The sequence below is a fragment of the Peromyscus maniculatus genome, chromosome 21 (assembly GCF_049852395.1).
Source record: "Peromyscus maniculatus bairdii isolate BWxNUB_F1_BW_parent chromosome 21, HU_Pman_BW_mat_3.1, whole genome shotgun sequence".
Classification (NCBI taxonomy): Eukaryota; Metazoa; Chordata; class Mammalia; order Rodentia; family Cricetidae; genus Peromyscus; species Peromyscus maniculatus.
In genome coordinates, this window is record NC_134872.1 from 5,563,954 (window position 1) to 5,583,812 (window position 19,859).

The following is a 19,859-nucleotide window of genomic DNA, read 5'->3' on the forward strand; positions in this document are numbered from 1 at the left end:
ACCAGAAGGGCACTCCAGGCTCTTCCCAGCTCTGCCCACACCTCCATGCCTTCCAGAAGTCACTCAGAAGGCAGTCCTCAGCAGCTGGGAGACTGCTGGCTTCTTTACTGAAGTACTGGGCATGGAAGCTGGCTTCCTGCTGGGCCAGCCTCTCACCACCCAGCCACACCCAGTTCCAGGAAAGGCTTAGAGTGACAGATTTGGAACCAGGTAGGTAGGTCGGAGTCCCACGATCTGATCTGCGTGGCCTTGAGAAAGTTACTTCCCCTCCCTGGTCCTGTCTCAACTGTAGGGCAGCTACAAGGGAAGCAGGTGCTTCATCAGATGGCTACACTGCCCAGTCAGGCCCTGGCCTGGCCCTGGGGAACCTGCTCCCACTGGGCCCCCTCCCTGGCCTGGCTGGGATCCTCAGGGACTGGCTTGCTGCTGCTGTTGCTGCTGCTGCTGCTGCTGCTGCTGCTGCTGCTGCTGCTGCTTCGGTCCCATGTCGCTCATTGTTAAACGCAGGCCTCCCGTTTCCGGTCTCAAGCCGGTATTCCCACACCTCCTTTCCAGGATGGTTGTGCGGATTCCAGAGCTCAAGAGTCCACGCTTCCCAAAGTGGCCAGGGCCTGGCAGGAAACGAAACGGAACCATCCACGCGTTCCAGGGCCCTCATGGAAGGGCTGCTTGCAGGGAGGCTGGCAGGGTCAGTGAGGGTGGTGAGGACTGGGCCTGGCAGGATTCGAAGCTGCCGGACTCCTCCGGTTGAAGGGACAATGGAGAGACACTGTGTTCTGCAGCGGCTCGAATGGAGGGAGGCAGCAGCCGCCAGGCTAATGACCAGAACAGAACTACAGGTTCAGTTCCTCGGCAGTCTCTCTTCCCCAGGGCTCCATCCATTCTGCAGATGGCAAGACTGAGTCCCAAAAGACAGTTGGGAAAGCAGCTGGGAGAAAGCAAGGTTCTCAGCTGGGGTCCCTGGACGATCTCCCTGGAGTCAGAAGGAGGCACGCGACAGCACAGCCCGGATCTGCCTTGGCTCCCACCTCACATTGTCCCCCTCTTCAATCCTCACAGTCCCCGCCTCTGGGAAGGATGGACGCCCTCTCCTGAGTCCGTTCCCATGTGCTGGCCCCTGTTCTCCTGGGTTTTCACTTGGGACTTCCTCTGTCCGTCTGCCTCCTTGCTGTGATTGGTTATTCCCTGCGGAGGGTTCTTTCTCCGATGGCCACGTGCCTCCTGGAGTTCAAGCTCTCTCTATTCTCTTTCATTTTTTCATTTGTTTTTGAGATAGGGGTCTCTTTGTGTTCCCAGGCTGGTTTGGAACCCATATTGTAGAGCAAGTCTCGGGCTTGCAGGGACCCTCTTACCTGTCTCCTGAGCGCTGGAATAGCAAGCCTGCACCGTCACACCCAGCCTTGGTTTGGGGGTTTTTGTTTGTTTGTTTGTTTACAGTTTTGTGTTTTCACTCTCCGAGACAGGGTCTAATGCATCCCAGGCTGGCCTTGAACTTGACGGAAAGCCTAGGACAACCTTGAACTCTTGATCCTCCTGCCTGAGTGCTGGGATCACAGCCATGCATCACTGTCCAGGCTTGTGGCTGAGTGTCTCTCCGTGGGCTCCGCTCGGGGGAGCCCCCTCCCGCCAGCTCCTACCGTTGACTCAGGCCGCCTGGCCTGGGCTGTGCAGGGGGTGGGGCAGAGCTGGCCTGGGGCCTGCAGCCTGAGTCACCCGCATGAGGCAGCCTGAGTCAGGCTGGAGGGAAGTCCCTGCCGAAGGGGCTTTCATAGTGTGATGGAATCACGGGGAAAGAGAAAGTGTGCCGCATGCCCCTTTGACACAGTGACCTTGAACGAGCCTGGGCCACTTGTACCCTGCCTCTTCCTCCCTGCAGACTACATCTAGGGACGAAGCCTTGGGGTTCCAGACGCCCCAGGCCAGGCAGTGCGGCACCGGATCAGTCAGCCCAGCCTCCTCAGCACTCAGCCAGGGCCCCCTACACCTCCACAGGGTGGCAGTAAGGAAGGACTCTTGGCCTTCTTCAGAGCCACCTTCCAGCTCTTTGTGTGCCAGGGCAGACGTGAAAGCCCCTCCTCTGCTCCCCCAGGTTGTCCCCGAATGAACCTTTCCCCTCAATGATGGGAAGTCTGAACACCCACAAGGCGCCAGATTTTCAAAACCTGAGCTAAGACAGTGAACAAAGCCTGCCTATGCCTGCCTTGCCAAGATCACGTGTTTTGATACAGAGGCAGTTTCCACACTCAGGAGGCAGAGGCAGGAAGATCTCTGTGAGTTCAAGGCTAGCCAGAGCTATATAGTGAGACCCTGTCTCAACAGGAAAAACAGGCATTCGGGGCTCAGAACAATACAAAGAAATCATGTAAGAACTATAAAGGCCAGCTACTGTACCATGGAGCGGAACTCTCCAAAAGAATGCTGAATGCTCTTTTTTAGTTTGTTTTGCTTTTAGAAAATTTGCTTATTTTATGTGCATGAGTATTTTGCCTGCTTGGATGTCTCTAAGTACACAATGTAGCCCAGGCTGGCCTGAAACTCACTACGTAGACCAGGGTGGCCTTGAACACTCACAGACCGGCTGGCTGTGCCCTCCTCAGGTGTGCAGGCAAGAAAGATATGACTACCAGGCCTGACCTATTGCTTTTAGATTTGATTTATTTTTGAGACAAGGCGTCACTATGTAGCCCTGGCTAGCCTCAAACTTGTCACAATCCTCCTGCCTTAGCTTCCTAAAGTGTTAGGACTGCATATGGCACATTTGCTAAACATTCTAATAGTCACATTAAAATGTAAGAAAATGCATGAAATTGACCATAATCGTGTACTCAAGGGCCAGGGAGGTAGCTTAGCTGGTAAAGGCACTTGCCAACAAGCCCGACAACCCGAGTTCGATCGTGGACCCCACACGGTAGGAGAGAATGAACCAGAACCCACTGTATTAGCTAGAGGCTACACTCGGAAGCAGCTCCCTCTTCGGATAAGATAAAGGATCACAGAACTGTGGGGGGGGGGGGACACTGCCCCTGTGTACTGGCCAGGGTGATGGGGGCAGGGAGCACAGGATTGCTGGCGCCCCAGAGAACCACAAGCTTTGGCCCGCTCCTTGCTGGGCCCATTTCCTTCCCTGAGTGGTTGGCAGTTCCCAAAGGGACACAGTCCCCAGAAGACATGTCCCACCTACCTACCTGCTGCTCAGTGATGACTGACACTCACTGCTGACTCCAGAGGTGGCCCAGCCTTCACTCTACCAAGACCCAGTCCTTAGGCGTCAGCCTGACTGTATAAGTGAGTGCTCTGAGTTCTTGGGAAGGGGGTGCATTGCCAAGGAGGCCACTCTCTTAAGACATTGTGTGAGTGGGGACATCAGGTGGCAACCTCTGCCCATCTCAGGTGGAAACTGTTAGAAAAGTTAGCTTTCTTTTTCTGTTTTGTCTTCCAGGAGCAGATCCGCTGGCAGACCCAGGAACAGGGTGGAGGAGCAGCCCTGTGTCAAGAGAGGTTGTTGTCCGTAGGGCTTTCTACATCAGCTCTACCAAGGGACTCTGAGGTGGTCTGAGTGGACACCTAGCTCCTCCCTGGGGGCCCCTGAGCCCAGGACTGAGGCTGCTGCCAGGCTGGAGGCGAGGGATGGGAACACGCCCCAAAGGACAAGGACAAAGGCAGCAGAGGGCCACGGGCTTCAGAAGCAGAGCGTGCGTGCTCCTCACCCAGGCCTGGGAACTGGCAGGGCACCCTGGATGGTGACCCAGAAACCTGGCTGTCAGCAGCTCTTGCCTAGTACTACCCACAAGAACTGGAGTGGCTGGCTACCATCAGCAGGGCAACCTCTGGGTTCTCTGTTCACCAACCCATCCCTCGAGACTCCACCCCAGACCTTAGGCCTGTGGGGGGTCCCCAGTGTGGGTTACCCAACCCACACAGCACACTGCCACTTGCAGGTGGTTTTGCCTTGCCAAGTCACCCATCTATGGCGCTGTGGCTAGGTTCCTGGAAAGGAAGATGCGAAGATGCTGCTGACCAGTCTCGGGGACACTAGGTCCTGGAAGTCACCCTGACCCCTGGGGTGGGGAAAGGCCTGGAAAGCACAGGGGAGATGCAGGCCAGGATGGTGGGAAGGTGGGGCTCTGTGCCACCATCTCCAAGCCAGATTCCCAGCCAGTAGATGCCCAGCTCCAGGCCCCGCCTCCATCTCCTACCAGAGCCTCCCCACTCTTCCTCCCAGACACCCACTCCCTGGCTCTCTAGTCCTCAGGCCGCCTTTCCTTCACCCATCCATTCACCAAACTTTCACTCAGCCAGGGTCTCCCGGGGCATTTGGGGTTTAAAGGAAAGAAGACTCTAAGGAGTGTCCTGGAGAGTGCTCACTGCCCAGCCCCCCCCCACAACCTGCTGCCCCCAACCCTGCTCAGCTCTTAACACTCCCTCTGGTTTGATTAGCACTCAGACCCCAGACAACCTTGTGCTTCCGAGCCCTGATTGGCAGAACCCCTCAGAACAAACAGAACCCAAACAGACCAGGACTACTTCCTCACCCCTAAGAAAGGCTCAGGATGAGGACTCAAGGTGGCCTGGGGTCCCCAGTCTAGGAAATACACCAGCTCTGAATTCACTGGGTAGCTGGTGCTTCATTCCGGGGCGGAGGGCTCAGGAAAAGGGCTCTTCCCACAGCCATGCTGGAGAGCAGTGCCTCCCGCGGCTAAGGCTCGCTAAGGCCATTGTTCCGTCCACTTCCCAGGATCCGACCACCTCTCCCTGCCTCACATCTGCTGGGTTTCTGTTCGAGTCCTGGCTTTTGGCCTGGAACTACAGAGATGTCTCTGCTCACCAAGTGCTGGGATTGAAGCCTGCACCATCACACCTAGGTCTTAGAGAGCAGACAAGAAAAAAGAAACAAGGTTAAGGCCTTGTGAGACTCACCTGTCACCTCAAGGCCTGTTCCCAGATTAGAGCAGGAGCAGGTGGCTGGAGAGACGTCACTTTCAGAGCCAGCTGATGAGCCAAGTGTGGCCTGGGAAGGCAAGCCCAGGCCTCAAACTAGAATCCTGATTGCGCTTCGCACTCAGAAGGTCCCCGGCTTACGGTCATGCCCTAACTCAAACTGCCAGCTCCTGCGGGTGCTATGGGGGGGGGGGCGCTCCAGGACCCCACAGACGCTCTGGGTAGGAAGGGGTTTGGTATTCCACGGGCCTCTATTTTACCTGTTGAGTCTATCACACTGGATGGGCTCTGCAAGTTCCTTAGACCAAAAGGAAAGGTCTGGGTTTTGTTTTTGTTTTAAATTTTCCTATTACGAAGACCTCACCCAGCTGGGTGAGGTGGCACATACCTTTAATCCCAGCACTCAGGGAACAGAAGCAGGAGTTCAAGGCCAGCCTGGTTGGTCTACAGAGTGATTTCAGGACAGCCAGGACTACACAAAGATTTCGAATATCAAAACAATAACAAAACCCCAAAACCTGACAGTTCCCCAGCCCAGCTCACCTTGAATGCCAAAGACATCAGCTGGCTGCTGTTGTTTTTGCCCTTTTGGGGCCCACCACCCAGCTCCCAAATAAATCACATGGAGACTTTTTTTTTCTTTTGTTTTTCAAGACAGGGTTTCTTTGTGTAGTCCTGGCTGTCCTGGAACTCGCTCTGTAGACCAGGCTGGCCTTGAACTCACAGAGATCTGCCTGCCCCTGCTTCACAAGTGCTGGGATTTAAGGCCACCACCACCCAGTTCAGAGACTTATTCTTTTTTTTGCTGTTGTTGTGTTTTGTTTTTCGAGACAGGGTTTTCTCTGTGTAGCTTTACGCCTTTCCTGGAACTCACTTGGTAGCCCAGGCTGGCCTCGAACTCACAGAGATCCGCCTGCCTCTGCCTCCCGAGTGCTGGGATTAAAGGCGTGCGCCACCACCGCCCAGCCAGAGACTTATTCTTAATTATGCATTCTTAATTATGCCTGGCCCTAGCTTGGCTTGTTTCTTGCCAGCTTTCCTTAATTTAAATTATCCCGTCTACTTTTGCCTCTGGGCTTTTCCATTCTCTGACTTCTGTAAACCTTACTCCGTGGCTTGCTGTGTGGCTGGGTGGCTGACCCCTGATGTCCTCCTCCTCCTTCTCTGGCTACTTCTTTTTCTTCCCAGATTTCTCCTATACAGTCTCTCTGCCTGCCAGCCCTGCCTATCCTTTCTCCTGCCTTGCTATTGGCCATTCAGCTCTTTATTAGACCATCAGGTGTTTTAGACAGGCACAGTAACACAGCTTCACAGAGTTAAACAAATGCCACATAAACAAAAGTCACACACCTGAAACTAATATTCTACAACAGCTGGCTCTGAGAAGGGTGTGTCACTGCCCACTGAGCAACCTTGCCAGTCCCTCTGTGGCTGATAGCTCCTGAAGACTAAAGAAATAACCTTTTTTTTTTTCCCATGGTGACAAAAGACAGCACCGGGAAGTAAGGTCGGCACAGAGAGATCTGCCTCCTGAGGGTGCGGGAGCCCTGTCATCTTAGGCTGGACTGTCCTGCCATCCCATGGCAGTCACTGTCTCCTGCCCTCAGCTTGCCTGGAGGTCTCGGGACAGGTACTCTGGTGCTAGACGTCTGTGGCCAGCAGACACTGAACCCTGCTGGGTCCTGGGCAGACTGCACACACAGAAGATACAAGTGTGTGACTCAGGAGCTGGCTTTCCAGACAAGAGAGCACACAAACCATTCACTGATGGCGTTAAACAGATAAGGAGGGAAGAGGAAGACAGGTAGGCTCTTTCTTTGTTTCAGACAGTCTCACTACGAAGCACTGGTTGTCCTGGAACTTGCTATGTCGATCAGTCTGGCCTTCGGCTCACAGAGATCTGCTATCTTCTGCCTCCGCAGCGCTGGGATTAAAGACGTGTTGCTACCACACCGATGAGACACTGTCACCAGGAGTATAGGGAAACAATGCTGGACACAGACCCCCAGGCACCGAGCAGATAGGCCCTTAAGAACAGAGTGTGCCAGGCAGAGAGCAACCCGAGCAGGGGCCTTGAGGTAAACTCAATCCTGGCCAGGCTGATGGCACAGGAAGGGGCAGATTCCAGGGCTGTGGACTCTAAGGAAGGACCCTGTCTGGGACGGGAGGCTTTCCCAACTCCCACACCCCCCTGAGGGTTTTAAGCTAGGAGAACAGGACTTGTGTTTCAGGTGGAAAGAGATTTAACACTGGTGCTTAGAAAGCTGTTGTTAAACTGGAGGAGCGGGACCCAGGACGGGCCTCCTAGAACAACAGACCTGAGCTGCTGGCCTCTGCCCTAGTGAGCAAGGAGTAGGAGGACCCACCAGGACAGGGACAGGAAGCCTGGCTGCCACCATACCCCACAAACACTGGCCACCGGGTATTCCTCCGAGCTCCTGGTGGGAATGCTGCAGAGCCCTTTCCTCTTACCCTTCCGGCCCCCTTTATTTTTGTTGTTGTTGGTTTGTTTTGTTTTCCGAGACAGGGTTTCTCTGTGGAGCTCTGGCTGTCCAGGAGCCCGCTCTGTAGACCAGGCTGCCTCGAACTCAAGAGATTCCCCTGCCTCTGCCTCCCAGTGCTTCTCCACCACCACCTGCTTCGCCTTTTGTCATTCTTTGTTACTGAGGCTTCACATCTGAAGCAGTGGCTTCAAAGGTGTGGGGGGACCATGACTGAATGCCAGCCTGCCAAGTCTGTCCCCTCCACCCCCCCCCCTGCCCCGGCCAGGCCCTGGATCCCTGCACTGTGCGTACTCAGCATGGACGACATCACTGATGTTGCCCATGTCCTTCTGACCCCCACCCTCCGAACCAAAGTAAATGCCTTGATACACACAAGTAGCTACCCTGTTCAAGGCTGGTGCTGATCAGGATACCTCAAGAGATGCCTCTGGCTAGACTAAAAGGAGCAAGATTGAGTAAAAAGAGGCAGAAGCCCAAGACCCAATTTTGTCTGTCTTTATGAGACAAGGGCTTCACTATGTAGCCCTGGCTGGCCTTGAACACAGAGAGATCTGTCTGTTTCTGCCTCTCCAGTGCTGGGTCTTTATGCCTGTGCCCCCATGCCGGGCCCTTTCCTTAGGATTGGGGCAGGAACACTGCTCACTGTAGGGAGACAAGGGGGGAAGGAACTTCTTCACAGCTCTGTTCTTGCGGACCAAGGCACCTCTTCCTCAGGCTTTTTCTGAGGTTGTGTGTGTTCAAGTGTGTCCTGGATCTCCATCTCGTGTGTGTGTGTGTGTGTGTGTGTGTGTGTGTGTGTCCATCCTGGATCTCACAGCAGGGAGGCAGGCGGAGAGGTGTTCCCTCCTGATCTGTCCTCTCCACACCACGGTTTTTCCCTCGAAAGTTGGAACCAGAAGAGGCCTTTCCACCCACTCTAGCCTGCCAGGCTTCCTGGCAGTGGAGCTTGTGGTCAGCAGGGTTCAGAGGCCTGATCCTGCCAGAGGACCAGATACACTGGTAACTGGGTGACTCCAGCAGAGTCTGCAAGTACCTTGTGTCAGGGTGGCTCCAACTGTGGCTGGCATGGGTCCGTCCTGGTTGGTATGGCCCAGGGCCAGCACTGTGGGCCAACCTAACACTGGCTGGTATGGGTCAGTCTTGGCTGGTTTGGGCTAGGTCGGGTTGATGCCTGCTGTCAGCTCACGGCTATGATGAGTGTCTGCTGAAACCCAGCACACTTCCCCTGTGGTCCAGCAGTTCCTCTTCTAGGCATGTACCCAGCAGAAATGTGCAGATCTGCTCACTTAAGAATCCTGAAACGACCATGGCAGCCCTCCCTGTAACAGCCATCCAGAAGCTCTTCAACGGGATGGGGTAAACAAACAGTGAGACATTCACACTCGGCAAGTACAGAGCCTTGAGAGCGGACTCTGCAGCCAACTGTGATGGCATGGATGAGTCCACCTGGCAGAAGGCTTGAGGAACACAGTCCAGGGAATCCACGCTGCCCAGCCAACTGCCACCGTGCATGCATGGACACATACAGGTGAGGTGCTGGCTCTGCCCAGGGGAGGCAGAGCCATGCCGTGGTCTTGGCACAGATGCTTCAAAGGTGTTCACTTTGTAAAAACCATTATGCAAAGCACTTAAAACATGCAATTTATTTATTTGTTTGTTTGTTTGTTTGTTTATTTTTTATCTCATACTGCAGTGGTAAGTACTTGCCATACAGTGCAGCCTGGCTCCCAGACTGGTGATCTTCCTGTCTCGGTTTCCCAGTGCACACATACTTATCAATAAAAGGTTATTTCATTTTCCACTTGTCGCTTATGTGTCTATGTGGGGGCACATGAGAAACTCGAGAGAGAACTTGGGGCTGTTTCTCCCTTTCACCATCTGGGACACCAGGATGCAACTCAGGTAACCAGGCTTAACCACAGGCACCTTCTGAGCTGAGCCTTCTACGGCTCCAGTTCTTTTCCCTCAGCCAGGGTCTCACTGTATAGTTCTGGCTGTACTGAACTCAGTATGTAGACCAGGCTGCCTTGAACTCAGAATCACCGCCTTGGCCTCCTGGGTGCTGGGAGTCAAAGCACACCTCCACATTCTATTATTTATGTATTTATTTAGAGACAGGGTCTTCCTGGCTGGCCAGGAACACTCATCCTGCTTCAGCCCTTGGAGTATAACCACACTCATTTCCCCCTTGTCCTGAGACAGGGTCTTTCTACACAGCCCTGGCTGTCTGGAACTGAGGAGACCTGCCTGCCTCTGCCTCCACACTGGCCCTCAGTCACTTTTTGTTGTTTTCGAGACAGGGTTTCTCTGTGTAGCTTTGGAGCCTGAACTGGAACTCACTCTGTAGACCAGGCTGGCCTCAAACTCACAGAGATCCACCAGGCTCTGCCTCCGGAGTGTTGGGATTAAAGGCATGCACCACCACTGCCTGGCAGGTCACTTTTTTAAATTGAAGTTTGAGGTGCAAACCCAGGACCTCACACTCCAGGCTTTCCATTTTCTTTTTTTGGGGTGGTGGGGGTGGTTTGTTGTTGTTTTCAAGACAGGGTTTCTCTGTATAGTTTTGGTGCCTGTCCTGGATCTCACTCTGTAGCCCAGGCTGGCCTCAAACTCACAGGGATTCGCCAGGCTCTGCCTCTGGAGTGAGTGCTGGGATTAAAGGCGTGCGCCACCACGGCTTTCCGGGTTTGGTCTGGAAGTTAGACAATGCCTATCTCTCCCTCTTCGGTCTATCTTGTGTAGGGTGACAGCAGACCAGCATGCCATGCCCTTCAGGAACAACTGGCCCCAAACTAAGTGGAACTCTCTACACCAGTCCTTCCACGTATCCTAACCTGGGTCGGCTGTCCTGGGACACAGCTGGGCTCTTTGAAGGTCACTGCACTGTCCTTGAGAAACTGGAAGACAACTCAGATTCATGCCCAGAACGCACCCACCTCCTGGCCCGCGGTACCTACCTGTCCCACCCACTCTCCAGATCCAAGGAAGGCCTGCTCAGGCCACTAACTACCACTTCTCAGGCGCTTCCTGGAGCTCCCACTAAGTCTTTAAGTACCCACCGTGAGTCCAAACTTCAAAAGCGCACAGAACTTTGTTCATTCACTGTACCTCAAGAGCTTGGAAGTCAAAAAAGGTTTTCGACCTCATGCCTTCTTTGTTTGGCTAGATGTGAAGTTAGCTAGGCCTCCTTATCTCCCCCACCCCCCCTTCACTCTGCTGCTTAAATCTTAATACTACAAAAGGAGCGGAGCCCAGGGCACGCGCAACCCAGAAGGCATGGAGGTGTGTGCATGGGGGCCGGTGGGCAGAAATGTTTGTATTTCGGGAGTGGATAAGCCGGAAGGGGGACGAACTAAGGCATTTATTTGGTAGGCATTTACTCATACCTGTCTCCTTCTAGAGAGGATCTTAAATTGCCTACAAAAATACACACAAGATACAAACAAGGCGGCGAGGAAATCAGGACGAAGAGAAATAAGCGGAAAAAAGAAGATCACGCCAGTTTACTAGAAGTGGGCCAAGCAACTGGCCAAGTTCTCCCAAAGCCCACTCAGTTAGGCTACCCCTCTCTCCGCTCCATGTCCTAACCCAGGGATGGCCACAGGTCACAGGCCTTACACGTGGAGGCGTCAGCACTAAGTTGGGGGAAGGCGCCCGCGGGGCCATTCCCACTCGTGCCCCTTCCAACACCACAGCGAGGGCCTCGTGGCCTAGGCTGCTGGCAACGATCTGTGCCATGGGGAGATGCGCTGCTGCTGCTGCTGCTGCTGGTGGTGGGAGCCGATGGCCTGCTCAACCCCACCTCGACAGGAAGGGCCCCGGAGCGCGCCGCCACTTGGTGCCCCTCCAGCCAACTCTGCGCGCGGGGCACCAAGATGGAGGGCGCGGCGCGCTTCCACCCCGCCCCGCCCCCACAGCGGCTGCACACAAAGGGGCAGCCGCTCCTCCCCCAGACTGCCCGGGCGCCCTGGGCTCCCCTGCACCCGATGGCCCGCCCTCCCGTGACTCCCCCCCGCCTCCGGGGGCACCTCGGGAGTGGAGGGTCACCTGGCCCTCGGTCGGGGAGCCGCCCCAGGTCCACCGCCCGCCCCGGGCCGCCCCGCCGCGCCCCGCCCCCGCCGAGCACGTGCTGCCCCGCGCCCGGGGCTCCGTCCCACGGCCCGTGGGGGGCTGGGCCCGCCGCGCTCCCCACCCCCCACCGGAAACATTCCTGAGGCATTCCTGAAACTGGGAGGCCCGCCTCCCCCACCCACCCCCCAACCCCAGCTCCCACCCCGCCTCCAGCCGGGCGCACGCCGGGCCCCGCGTCCGTTTCCCCCCCAACCCCACCCCTTGCTCCACCGCCCGGGCGCCCCCCGAGGAGAGGGCTGACCGCGGAGGCAGGGGAGCCGAGCTATGAGTCACGGTCGTGTGTCACTGGGCCGGCATTGCAATTCTCTGCCTCACGAGAGGTGTGGAGGGAGAGGCCGCCCCGGGGACCGAGGTGGGGAGGTGCGCCCGGGGCCCGCTCCCCCGCGCGCCATCTTCCCACTTGGGCTTTCTCCTCGGGCCCAGCAACAAGTCTTTTGTTGAGCCAGGCGCGGGGAGGCGGGAAACTCGAACCCCTGCCCTCAAGGCGCCTGCAAGGCACCCCTGGCCTCTGGAACTCTGCGGTCACGGCGGGGGGGGGGGGATGACACCAGTGGGGCCGCGTGCTCCCCGAACCCCGCGCGGCAGGTCACCTCGGGGCTCCCCCACTCCGCTGGACCTGCGAGCCAGCCGATCGCGATCGCCCGGCCCCCCTCGAAGCCCGCCCCCGGGTGCCAGCCGTTACTACACTTGAACCGTTGGCATCTGCCAGGCTGCACGTTTGAGTTTCACGACGGGTGCTGGCACGGGCCGGGTGGCCCGCAGACACGCACACGCCATCCCCGGGCTGGCCAGAGGGAGGGAGGGAGGGAGGGAGGGAGTCAGGAGCGGCCGTCGACGTGGGGACGTGGGGCGGCGCGCGCGTGGAGCCCCCCCCCCCCAGGCCCCGCAGGCCCCAGCGCCGGCCCACGCCCCGCGGGGCTGGTGCCCACCAACGGCTCCCGGAGGTGCGTTCCTGGCACCCCACGGCGACGGCAGGGAGGCTGCCACCTCCGCTGGCTCCTCCCCTGCCCGCCCGCCCGGGGGGACGGTGAGAAACGAGGGCCGTCGGCGCGCGCCCCCGCGCAAGGCCGCGCGCGCAGCCTCCGCGGCACCGGCAACCCACACGCGCGCGGCGGCCGCGGCGGCCGGCCGCCCTTTTAAATCCCCGGGCTCATTTGCATGGCCCCGCCCCCCGGTGACACGGCTGGCGCGGGCGGGCCCGTCCCCCCTGCCCCTGGGTCGCTCTTTTTAAGCTCCCCTGAGCCGGGGCTGCGCTCTTCTAATTGGGACTCCGAGTCGGGGCTATTTCTGGTGTTGGCGCGGCTCCAAGAAGGCGTGAGTTCGCCGCCGCTCGGGTGGCTTCTTTTTTTCCTCTAGGTCTAGAATCTAATCACATTATTATTTATTGAGGCCGCGCACGGGCCGTGCCCAGCTTCCTGCTGCCCCTCGCCATCCTCCAGGGCAGCGGGATCCGTCCGTGTTCCCTCGCCCCGGCTCGGATGTGACACACATCCCCGGCGGGGGCCCGGGCGGCGCGCACGCAGCGGTCTCAGCGCCTCTGCCCTCTCTCCCGGTTTCAGATCCGCATTTGCGACCGGCGGCGGCGGCGGAGCAGCCCAGGCCGGTCCCCTGCGCCCAGCCCCGCCGCGCCCGGCAGCCCCGAGCGCGCCCCGCCGGCGGCCTGCCGAGCTCGCGGTGAGTGTCCGCGGCGCGCCCGGGGGGCCTGCAGCGCGCGCTGCCCGCTTTATTCCCAGGCCCCGGGCTGGCGCGGGCCGCGGGAAAGGGGAGGCCGCACTGTGCGCGCGGGCGGCCGGGCGGTGGGGACTCCGCAGAGCGCCGCGTCCTCCGGCCCCCAGGCCGAGGGCGTCCCGCGCGCGCCCGTGGGGTGCGGAGACCCCGAGGAGGGGGGGAAACGACGCGCGGGGGGGGGAGGGGGCGCGCGGCTGCGGCGAGCGTCGCTTGTGCACCCGGCGGCGCCCGTGCACCTCGCGCTCGGCGAGCCCGGCCTCGGGGAGGGGCGCGCGCTGCGCAGCGGCGGGAGGTGGGCGAGCACCCCCCTCGGCCGGGGAAGTTCTAGAAGTGCGGGGGAGGGGCCCGGTGCCCCGCGATTCCTCTCTGGCCTTTGCTCGGCCTTTCCCAGGGTAGTGCTCTGCGTGGACGAGGCCGGATCGTGAGGGCCTGGGTTTCGGGGCTTCACCCACACACACCTTTGGCCCTGCCCCGCGCCTCTTCAGCCCGCGGGGCCGGGCCTGCCCTCCGCCCCTACAAACTGGTTCCTCTGCTTTGCCGGGTTCTGTTAGAACTAGTCCCTTTGACTCCCCGTTTCTGTTTTTTTTTTTCCCCCGCTGGGGTTTTGGTTTTCGGGTTGGGAGGAGGGGGTTTTTCTTCCTCCAACTCGCACCAGGTTTCCTGCCCCCAAGGCGGGCTTGGGTGCCCCCTCTGGCAGGAAGTGGGGCCGGGCGCACCCGCGTGGCGGTGCATGTGGTCGGGGTGCGCCGTTTCCCGCGCCTGCAGGGCCTGCGCCCCTCCCCCTCGCCCCAGCGCTCAGACCGCCGGCCTACAACCGCCAGGCCGGGACACTGGCGGAGGCACCCTGGGTCTGGAGGAGAGGGCGCCAGGGCCTTACCCTGCCTCTCCTAGTAAACAGTGTCGGTTTGTGAGCACTCCGCAAGGACCCACTCCATTTTACCAAGTTGCTGTGTGACCTTGGGCCACTCCTGGGTCTTCTCTGAGCTATTGAAGAAACAAAACAAAACAAAAACTAGCTGCGGACCTGCCAGGATATTATTCCGCTGGTTATTCCTGCATAGTTCCGTAAACACTGAAGGGCCACAGTGTGTGCACCCCTGTGAGAAGACGGGCTGGAGCCCCTAAGGGTGGCTTGTGCGAGCCACCTCCCTGATGGTCAGAAACAGGTGGAAGAGATGAGTGTTTTCTTGACCTCACTGGACAGCGACTCCGAACTCTTAATTCAGTGGGGGGCGGGGGGAGCAGGTGGTTAAAGAGGCCCTCCCTAACGGTAAGGATTGGGGAGGCACCGGGTGGCCCAACAGTGTCCGGGGAGGCGGGCCAGGGTCTCCAGGCAGGCTGGGCCCACGGTCTCGGGGTTGGGACTGGCTTTCCCCCGCGACCCCCCTCTGAAGGGCCTCCGGCAGACCTCTGTGAGGTCAGCGCTCATTTAGCTGATTAATTTTGATGTTTGGTTTGCAGGAGACCTGTGGTGCAATGTAAGATTCTAATCACGGCCTGTAATTAGAGAACAGACCGAGCCACTAATGATGACGCTGGCCCAGCCACCCTCTTTAAAGGGGTCTCAAGTTTGAGATATTGTAATAGAATAATTAGCAGAGTTCTACCATCTGGAGAGTCTCTTCTTGATGCTTGAGGATTAGCAACCGTTAAGTGTTTTCAAAATCACAAGTTTCCAAAATGTTTTCCTGTCATTGGGTCAGAATTAGCCGTTGCCTCAAAAATCTGAAAAGGGGGTTGGGGGCACAGCTTCCATGATAAGAGCACACCGCCCACCAAGCATTGGCACTAGGAGCAACCTCAGTTAACTCAGAAGGAAGAAGCCTGGTCCTCACAGCACCAGTGTGGTGCTGAGACTGACGCCTGGTCCCTGTCCCTCCACTGGCTTCTGCCCTCGTCGAGGACAGGCTGTGTGGTCCCTGCCGAAGTACGGAGTGGAGTGTCCTGGGCCAGTGACTGGAACTTGTCGTGACTAGAAGAAGGATTGCTAGCTGTCTTGTTTGACCCTAAGGACAGGCTGCAGGCCCTCTTTGTGGCTCTGGCTCCCTCTCACACACAGGCACGCATGCACACATGCACGCACATGGGGTGTCGTCCTGGACCTGGGGAGTCAGGCTTTGGAAGGGTCTATTTGAGAATCTACTCTTCCACAAGTTGCTGTCAGAGCAAGTCCAGGAACTCAAGGACACCCTCAGCTCCCCCCTCCACCTCCGTCCATTGCCACCATCTCTGGATCTTGGGGATGTGATGGGCTCTGGCATTTGTTCCGGTTCTCAGGCTTGGACCTGCTGGGTGTAGCCATTGGCAGGATGGTGGGCAGGGTCTTCCCTTCCAGATGCAGCAGCTGGCTGGGGGTGGGGGTGGCTGTGAGGAGCCACCTCAGCTTGCCGCCCCGGCAGGGTGCTGGAGAGGGGCCTTCTCCGCCACCGTGGCCTCCTTGCAGTGTGCCTTGGGATGGTGACGGGTAGTGTGGGGCAGTGGTGGCAGCCCTTGTGTTAACTGACCACACTTTGTCTCTCAGCATCACAGCCAGGTCCCCTTACTGCCCCATAGAGAGGGAAGATGAGCGAGTCCAGCTCAAAGTCCAGCCAGCCTTTGGCCTCCAAGCAGGAGAAGGACGGGACGGAGAAGCGAGGCCGGGGCAGGCCGCGCAAGCAGCCTCCGGTGAGTCCTGGGACGGCGCTGGTAGGGAGTCAGGTGGGTGACTAAAGCAGCCTTGCTTTCTTTCCTCTTGGGCTAGGGAGGCACCTGGCACTGCAGCAGGGTGTGACCGTCCAGGGAGGGGACCCAACTGCGCGTTTCCCATCCCGTGTGTGCTCATTGCCCAAAGCATTCAAGATGGCCCTGGAGAACTGTCACAGGAATCGGCGTCAAGCGTCACAGTATGGCGGGCCACCCGTCCTCACATCCTTAACATCCACCCCGGAGAGTGGAGGCAGGTGTGAGGCACAGGCAGGAGGGTCAGGAAGGTCAGGCCCTGCCTTAAAATATTTGGTTATTTTTGCCCTGCCCAGAATGGAGACGGGAGCCTGGCTCTTCCCCGGCCTGTAGCTGGACACAGTTTTAAACACATAATCGCACACTTGTCGGGTTTCTGCATCCTCACTCTCCATTGCTGTCTGCTGGGAAAGAGTGGGGGTGGGGGGGTTGTCTGTGTGAGGCCCTTGGGAAGGGTGGCCAGCAGGCTGTGGGCTGTGCCACCTGCCTGGCTCTGCACTGGATCTCTCGGCTGTCTCCCAGTAGAGGTGGGTGAGTCTCCAGAGCAAGCGCAGGGACTAGGCCTTGAGGCCAGCACCCGGCCGCACCCTCTGCTTTGCATCTGAGTGCTGGACCAAGGCTGGCTTTGGTTTTGTCTGAGGCAGTTTGGTGGCCCAGGATGGCCTCATTCACTGTACTCCTGGCTCAGATTCTTGGGTGCTGACATTGATTATAGGTGGGAGCCCCCATGCCTGGCTTAAAGCACAACCTTGTATTCTGGCTTGGGCTGAGCAGAGGTCGGGTCTGGGTGTAGCTTGTCTCCTGGAGAGGGCCCTCCTGTCTAAGACAGGAGGGGTAGTAGCTGCAGTGGTGGCCAGTGCTGGACACTGGCTTTCCTGTTGACTTCTTATCTCTCTTTGATCTGAGAACTTGAGAGGGTGGGGGCCAGGGGCTGGGCGACGGTCGGGCAAGTTTGGAGTCCTCGGGGCTTCTGTGGACGCCCAGGCTGGGGTAGCGTCTTAGGGGCACAGCTTGGCCGTCCGCATGTCCCTGACGGCCACACGTCTTTGCAGAAGGAGCCCAGTGAAGTGCCAACACCGAAGAGACCTCGGGGCCGACCGAAGGGAAGCAAAAACAAGGGGGCCGCCAAGACGCGGGTGAGGCTCTTCTCCATGGCGCCGTCCGCGTCCCGCGGCGGGGCTGTCTGTGGAGAAAGCGGGGTGCCCAGGACTGGGGGGAAACCAAGTTGGGAGGTCTAACCCTTTAGGTCTGGAGAAATCAAGACAGTGAGCGTGAAGGCCTGTGCCAGCTCTGGGCTGGGGCTGTCCCCGTCCATCCTGAGGACACCAGCATGCAGGGGGCCAGAGTCACAGTGGCATCGGGCTTTCCAAAAAGTTGTCTTTGTTTTTATTTCATTATTTTTTTTAACACACGACTCATATCCTCTGAGTCACTTGTGGAGGAGGGAGTAGGGGGGTGTGTATGTTGGATGTGGGGGCGTGGGTTGGCCAGTCATCCGCAGCTGGACTTGGGTGGACCTGCCGGTGGTCCTGGGCTGCCCGGAGCCGCTGCCATTGCCCTCTGGAGTCTGTTGAATACTTTGGACTTAGAGTTGTTTTTTCTGATTCTAGAAAACTACCACAGCTCCAGGGAGGAAACCAAGGGGCAGACCCAAGAAACTGGTAGGTTCTCTATGGGGCCTGTGGTGGGGGGGCAATGTTAAGAATGTCCCCAGTGCGGCCAGGGATGTTGGTTGAGCGTGCATGAACCTTGTTACATGAGTTTGGGTCATCTGCGTTAGAAGATCCCTTGTCTCCAGAAAATAATTCCTGATGTCAGGTACCCGCTGTGGGAGGTATGCTTTGGCCCTCAGAAAGTGCCCTGTGCCCACATTACCCCCCTTATTAGGACCCTCAGGGAAATACCAGGAAGTGCAGATCTGGACAGGGAAGCATGTCCTACGGGCCCCTTCCTGAGTGGGGGCTACTGCGGGGGACCCCCTGCCTCTAGGATACTGTGGTCTTCACCCTGTTTCCAAGCTGTCCAAGGCAAGGTCATTCCTTGAGCAGAGCCACCCCTTAGTGAAGGGGCTGGGGGGGGGGGGCTGCTGGCTAGCCCCCAGGAATGAGTAACAGGAAACTAGTTGTTTTGGAGTTTGCCTGGCACTGTGGGCCCTGTGGTGTCCCAACATTCCGGTCCAGTGAGTGAGCCCCTGGGGTACACACTTCCTTCCTGCCCTGGCTCACAGGTCAGCCATTGGCCACCCCAGGCCTTGCCTGCAACAGCCCCACACCTGCCCTACGCCACCTAGTGGCTCGCCCCCTGTCGTTCGTCTCTTGCCCATCAGCCCCCTCCCTGGAGAGCTTGCCACTTCCTCAGCACAGGCCTGGGCTGGGTGCCTGGGCTGGCCAGTGTGAGAGCTGCTGTGCGAGAGAACAACTGTGTGGTTTTTCTCCTCCCTTTAAATCCTTCATTTTTATGAATGAAAGCAGCGTGGAGGTTGCTGAGTCACCCACACACTCAGCCCTGACTCATCCCCTTCTGCAGAGGAGAGCCTGGGAGGGAGGGGTGTTGGCGGAGAAGGAGGGCCAGGCCCAGAGTTGTTCTGCCCTCCCACAGGAGAAGGAGGAAGAGGGGGGCATCTCCCAGGAGTCCTCGGAGGAGGAGCAGTGACCACGCACAGTGCCGCCTGCTCCTTGGCCATCAGAGGAGCAGCCTTCCCCCCCGGGACTGGAAGCCCCGCTTCCAGGCCCCCCCCCCCCCCCACGGCACACTACCGCACCAGCTGCAGGCTCTGCGGCCCCCCAGGAGCAGGATTTGGCTCAGTCCCTGTGCCCTCCTCCCCAGCACACCTGCCCTCTCCCGACAAGGCTGACTTCCCGTTTAGCCGCAGCCCGTCCTGCTGCGCATCTCCCTTAGCGACACGGCTCTCTAGGCTGTCTTGCAGGTCCCTTCCGCTCTGCTCTTCCTGGCTTCCTTGTAGAGGGTCCTGGGAGCATTCCCCGGCCTTAAAGGGCCCCAGCCCGTCTCGCTTCTGACAAGCCCCACTGGCTGACCTGGCTGCAGTAGGTGCGGGGATGCTTGGATCCCAGCATGCCCCACCAAACTGTCCCAGGTGGGGTTCTCAGTCGCTTCTGCTCCACCTGACCCAGACCCTGCACTAGGTTGGCTAAAGCCCCTTGAACTACAGGAAGTAGGGCACGATGGCCCCACCCACCTTGTTCTCCCCTGGGACCCAATGCAGTGACATGGGAGTCCCCACCCACCTCCAGGGTGGGGTCCTATTCTCTGGCACCCACTTAAGGCAGATGGGGCACTAACTCACCCCCCCCACCCCCACTCTAGGCTGCTTCCCTTCCTCCAGTAGGGCACTAAGGAGCCAGCCTTGCCTCCCCCCCCCTCCTCCCTGCCCCCCAAGGTTCTGGTTCCATCTTTTCCTCTGTTCACAAACTACCTCTGGACAGCTGTGTTGTTTTTTTTTTTTGTTCAGTGTTCATTCTTAGACACCCACCATTGCTGCTGCTACCAGCACCAAAAGTTCATCCTCCCATTCTGCCTGCATTCTCCCCAAGACACTCTAGGGGAAAGGGGGGCTGGGGCGCAGCAGGCCGGTTACCAACCACCCCACACCAGGGACAATGGGGCCCTGCTGCCCCTTGGATGCTGCAGCTGAGTGAGGAGGGGGCCCATTTTGATGGGAAAAGGGTATAGGCCCGCCTTCTCCCCTTGTTCTGTGGGGGAGGGGTGGCCAGTGTTTGTCCCGGCCTGGGGCTCCCCTCTGGGTTTCCTATTTGCAGTTACTTGAATAAAAAAATAGCCTTTTCTGGACTGAGTTTCTGGTGTGTCGGGCAAGCAGGGCAT

At 58.3% G+C, this 19,859-nt stretch overlaps 1 protein-coding gene across 11 annotated transcripts; it reads left to right on the top strand.

Annotated features, from left to right (window-relative positions):
• Positions 1–12,727: 12,727 nt before the first annotated feature.
• On the top strand, positions 12,728–19,826 carry Hmga1 (high mobility group AT-hook 1). 11 transcript variants are annotated; one of them, XM_076558338.1, is made up of 6 exons: positions 12,735–12,887; positions 13,133–13,247; positions 15,823–15,998; positions 17,072–17,155; positions 17,630–17,680; positions 18,618–19,826. In XM_076558338.1, exons 3-6 carry the CDS (start codon positions 15,864–15,866, stop codon positions 18,669–18,671), a joined length of 324 nt encoding a protein of 107 aa, XP_076414453.1. In that variant the 5' UTR covers positions 12,735–12,887; positions 13,133–13,247; positions 15,823–15,863; the 3' UTR covers positions 18,672–19,826. The 11 variants fall into 11 exon arrangements, with proteins under 11 accessions (XP_076414457.1, XP_076414459.1, XP_076414455.1 ...); XM_076558342.1 differs by lacking the exon at positions 13,133–13,247 and having other exon boundaries at positions 12,728–12,887; positions 15,823–15,965; XM_076558344.1 differs by lacking the exon at positions 13,133–13,247 and having other exon boundaries at positions 12,728–12,887; positions 15,823–15,965; positions 18,621–18,820.
• The last annotated feature ends 33 nt before the right edge of the window (positions 19,827–19,859 follow it).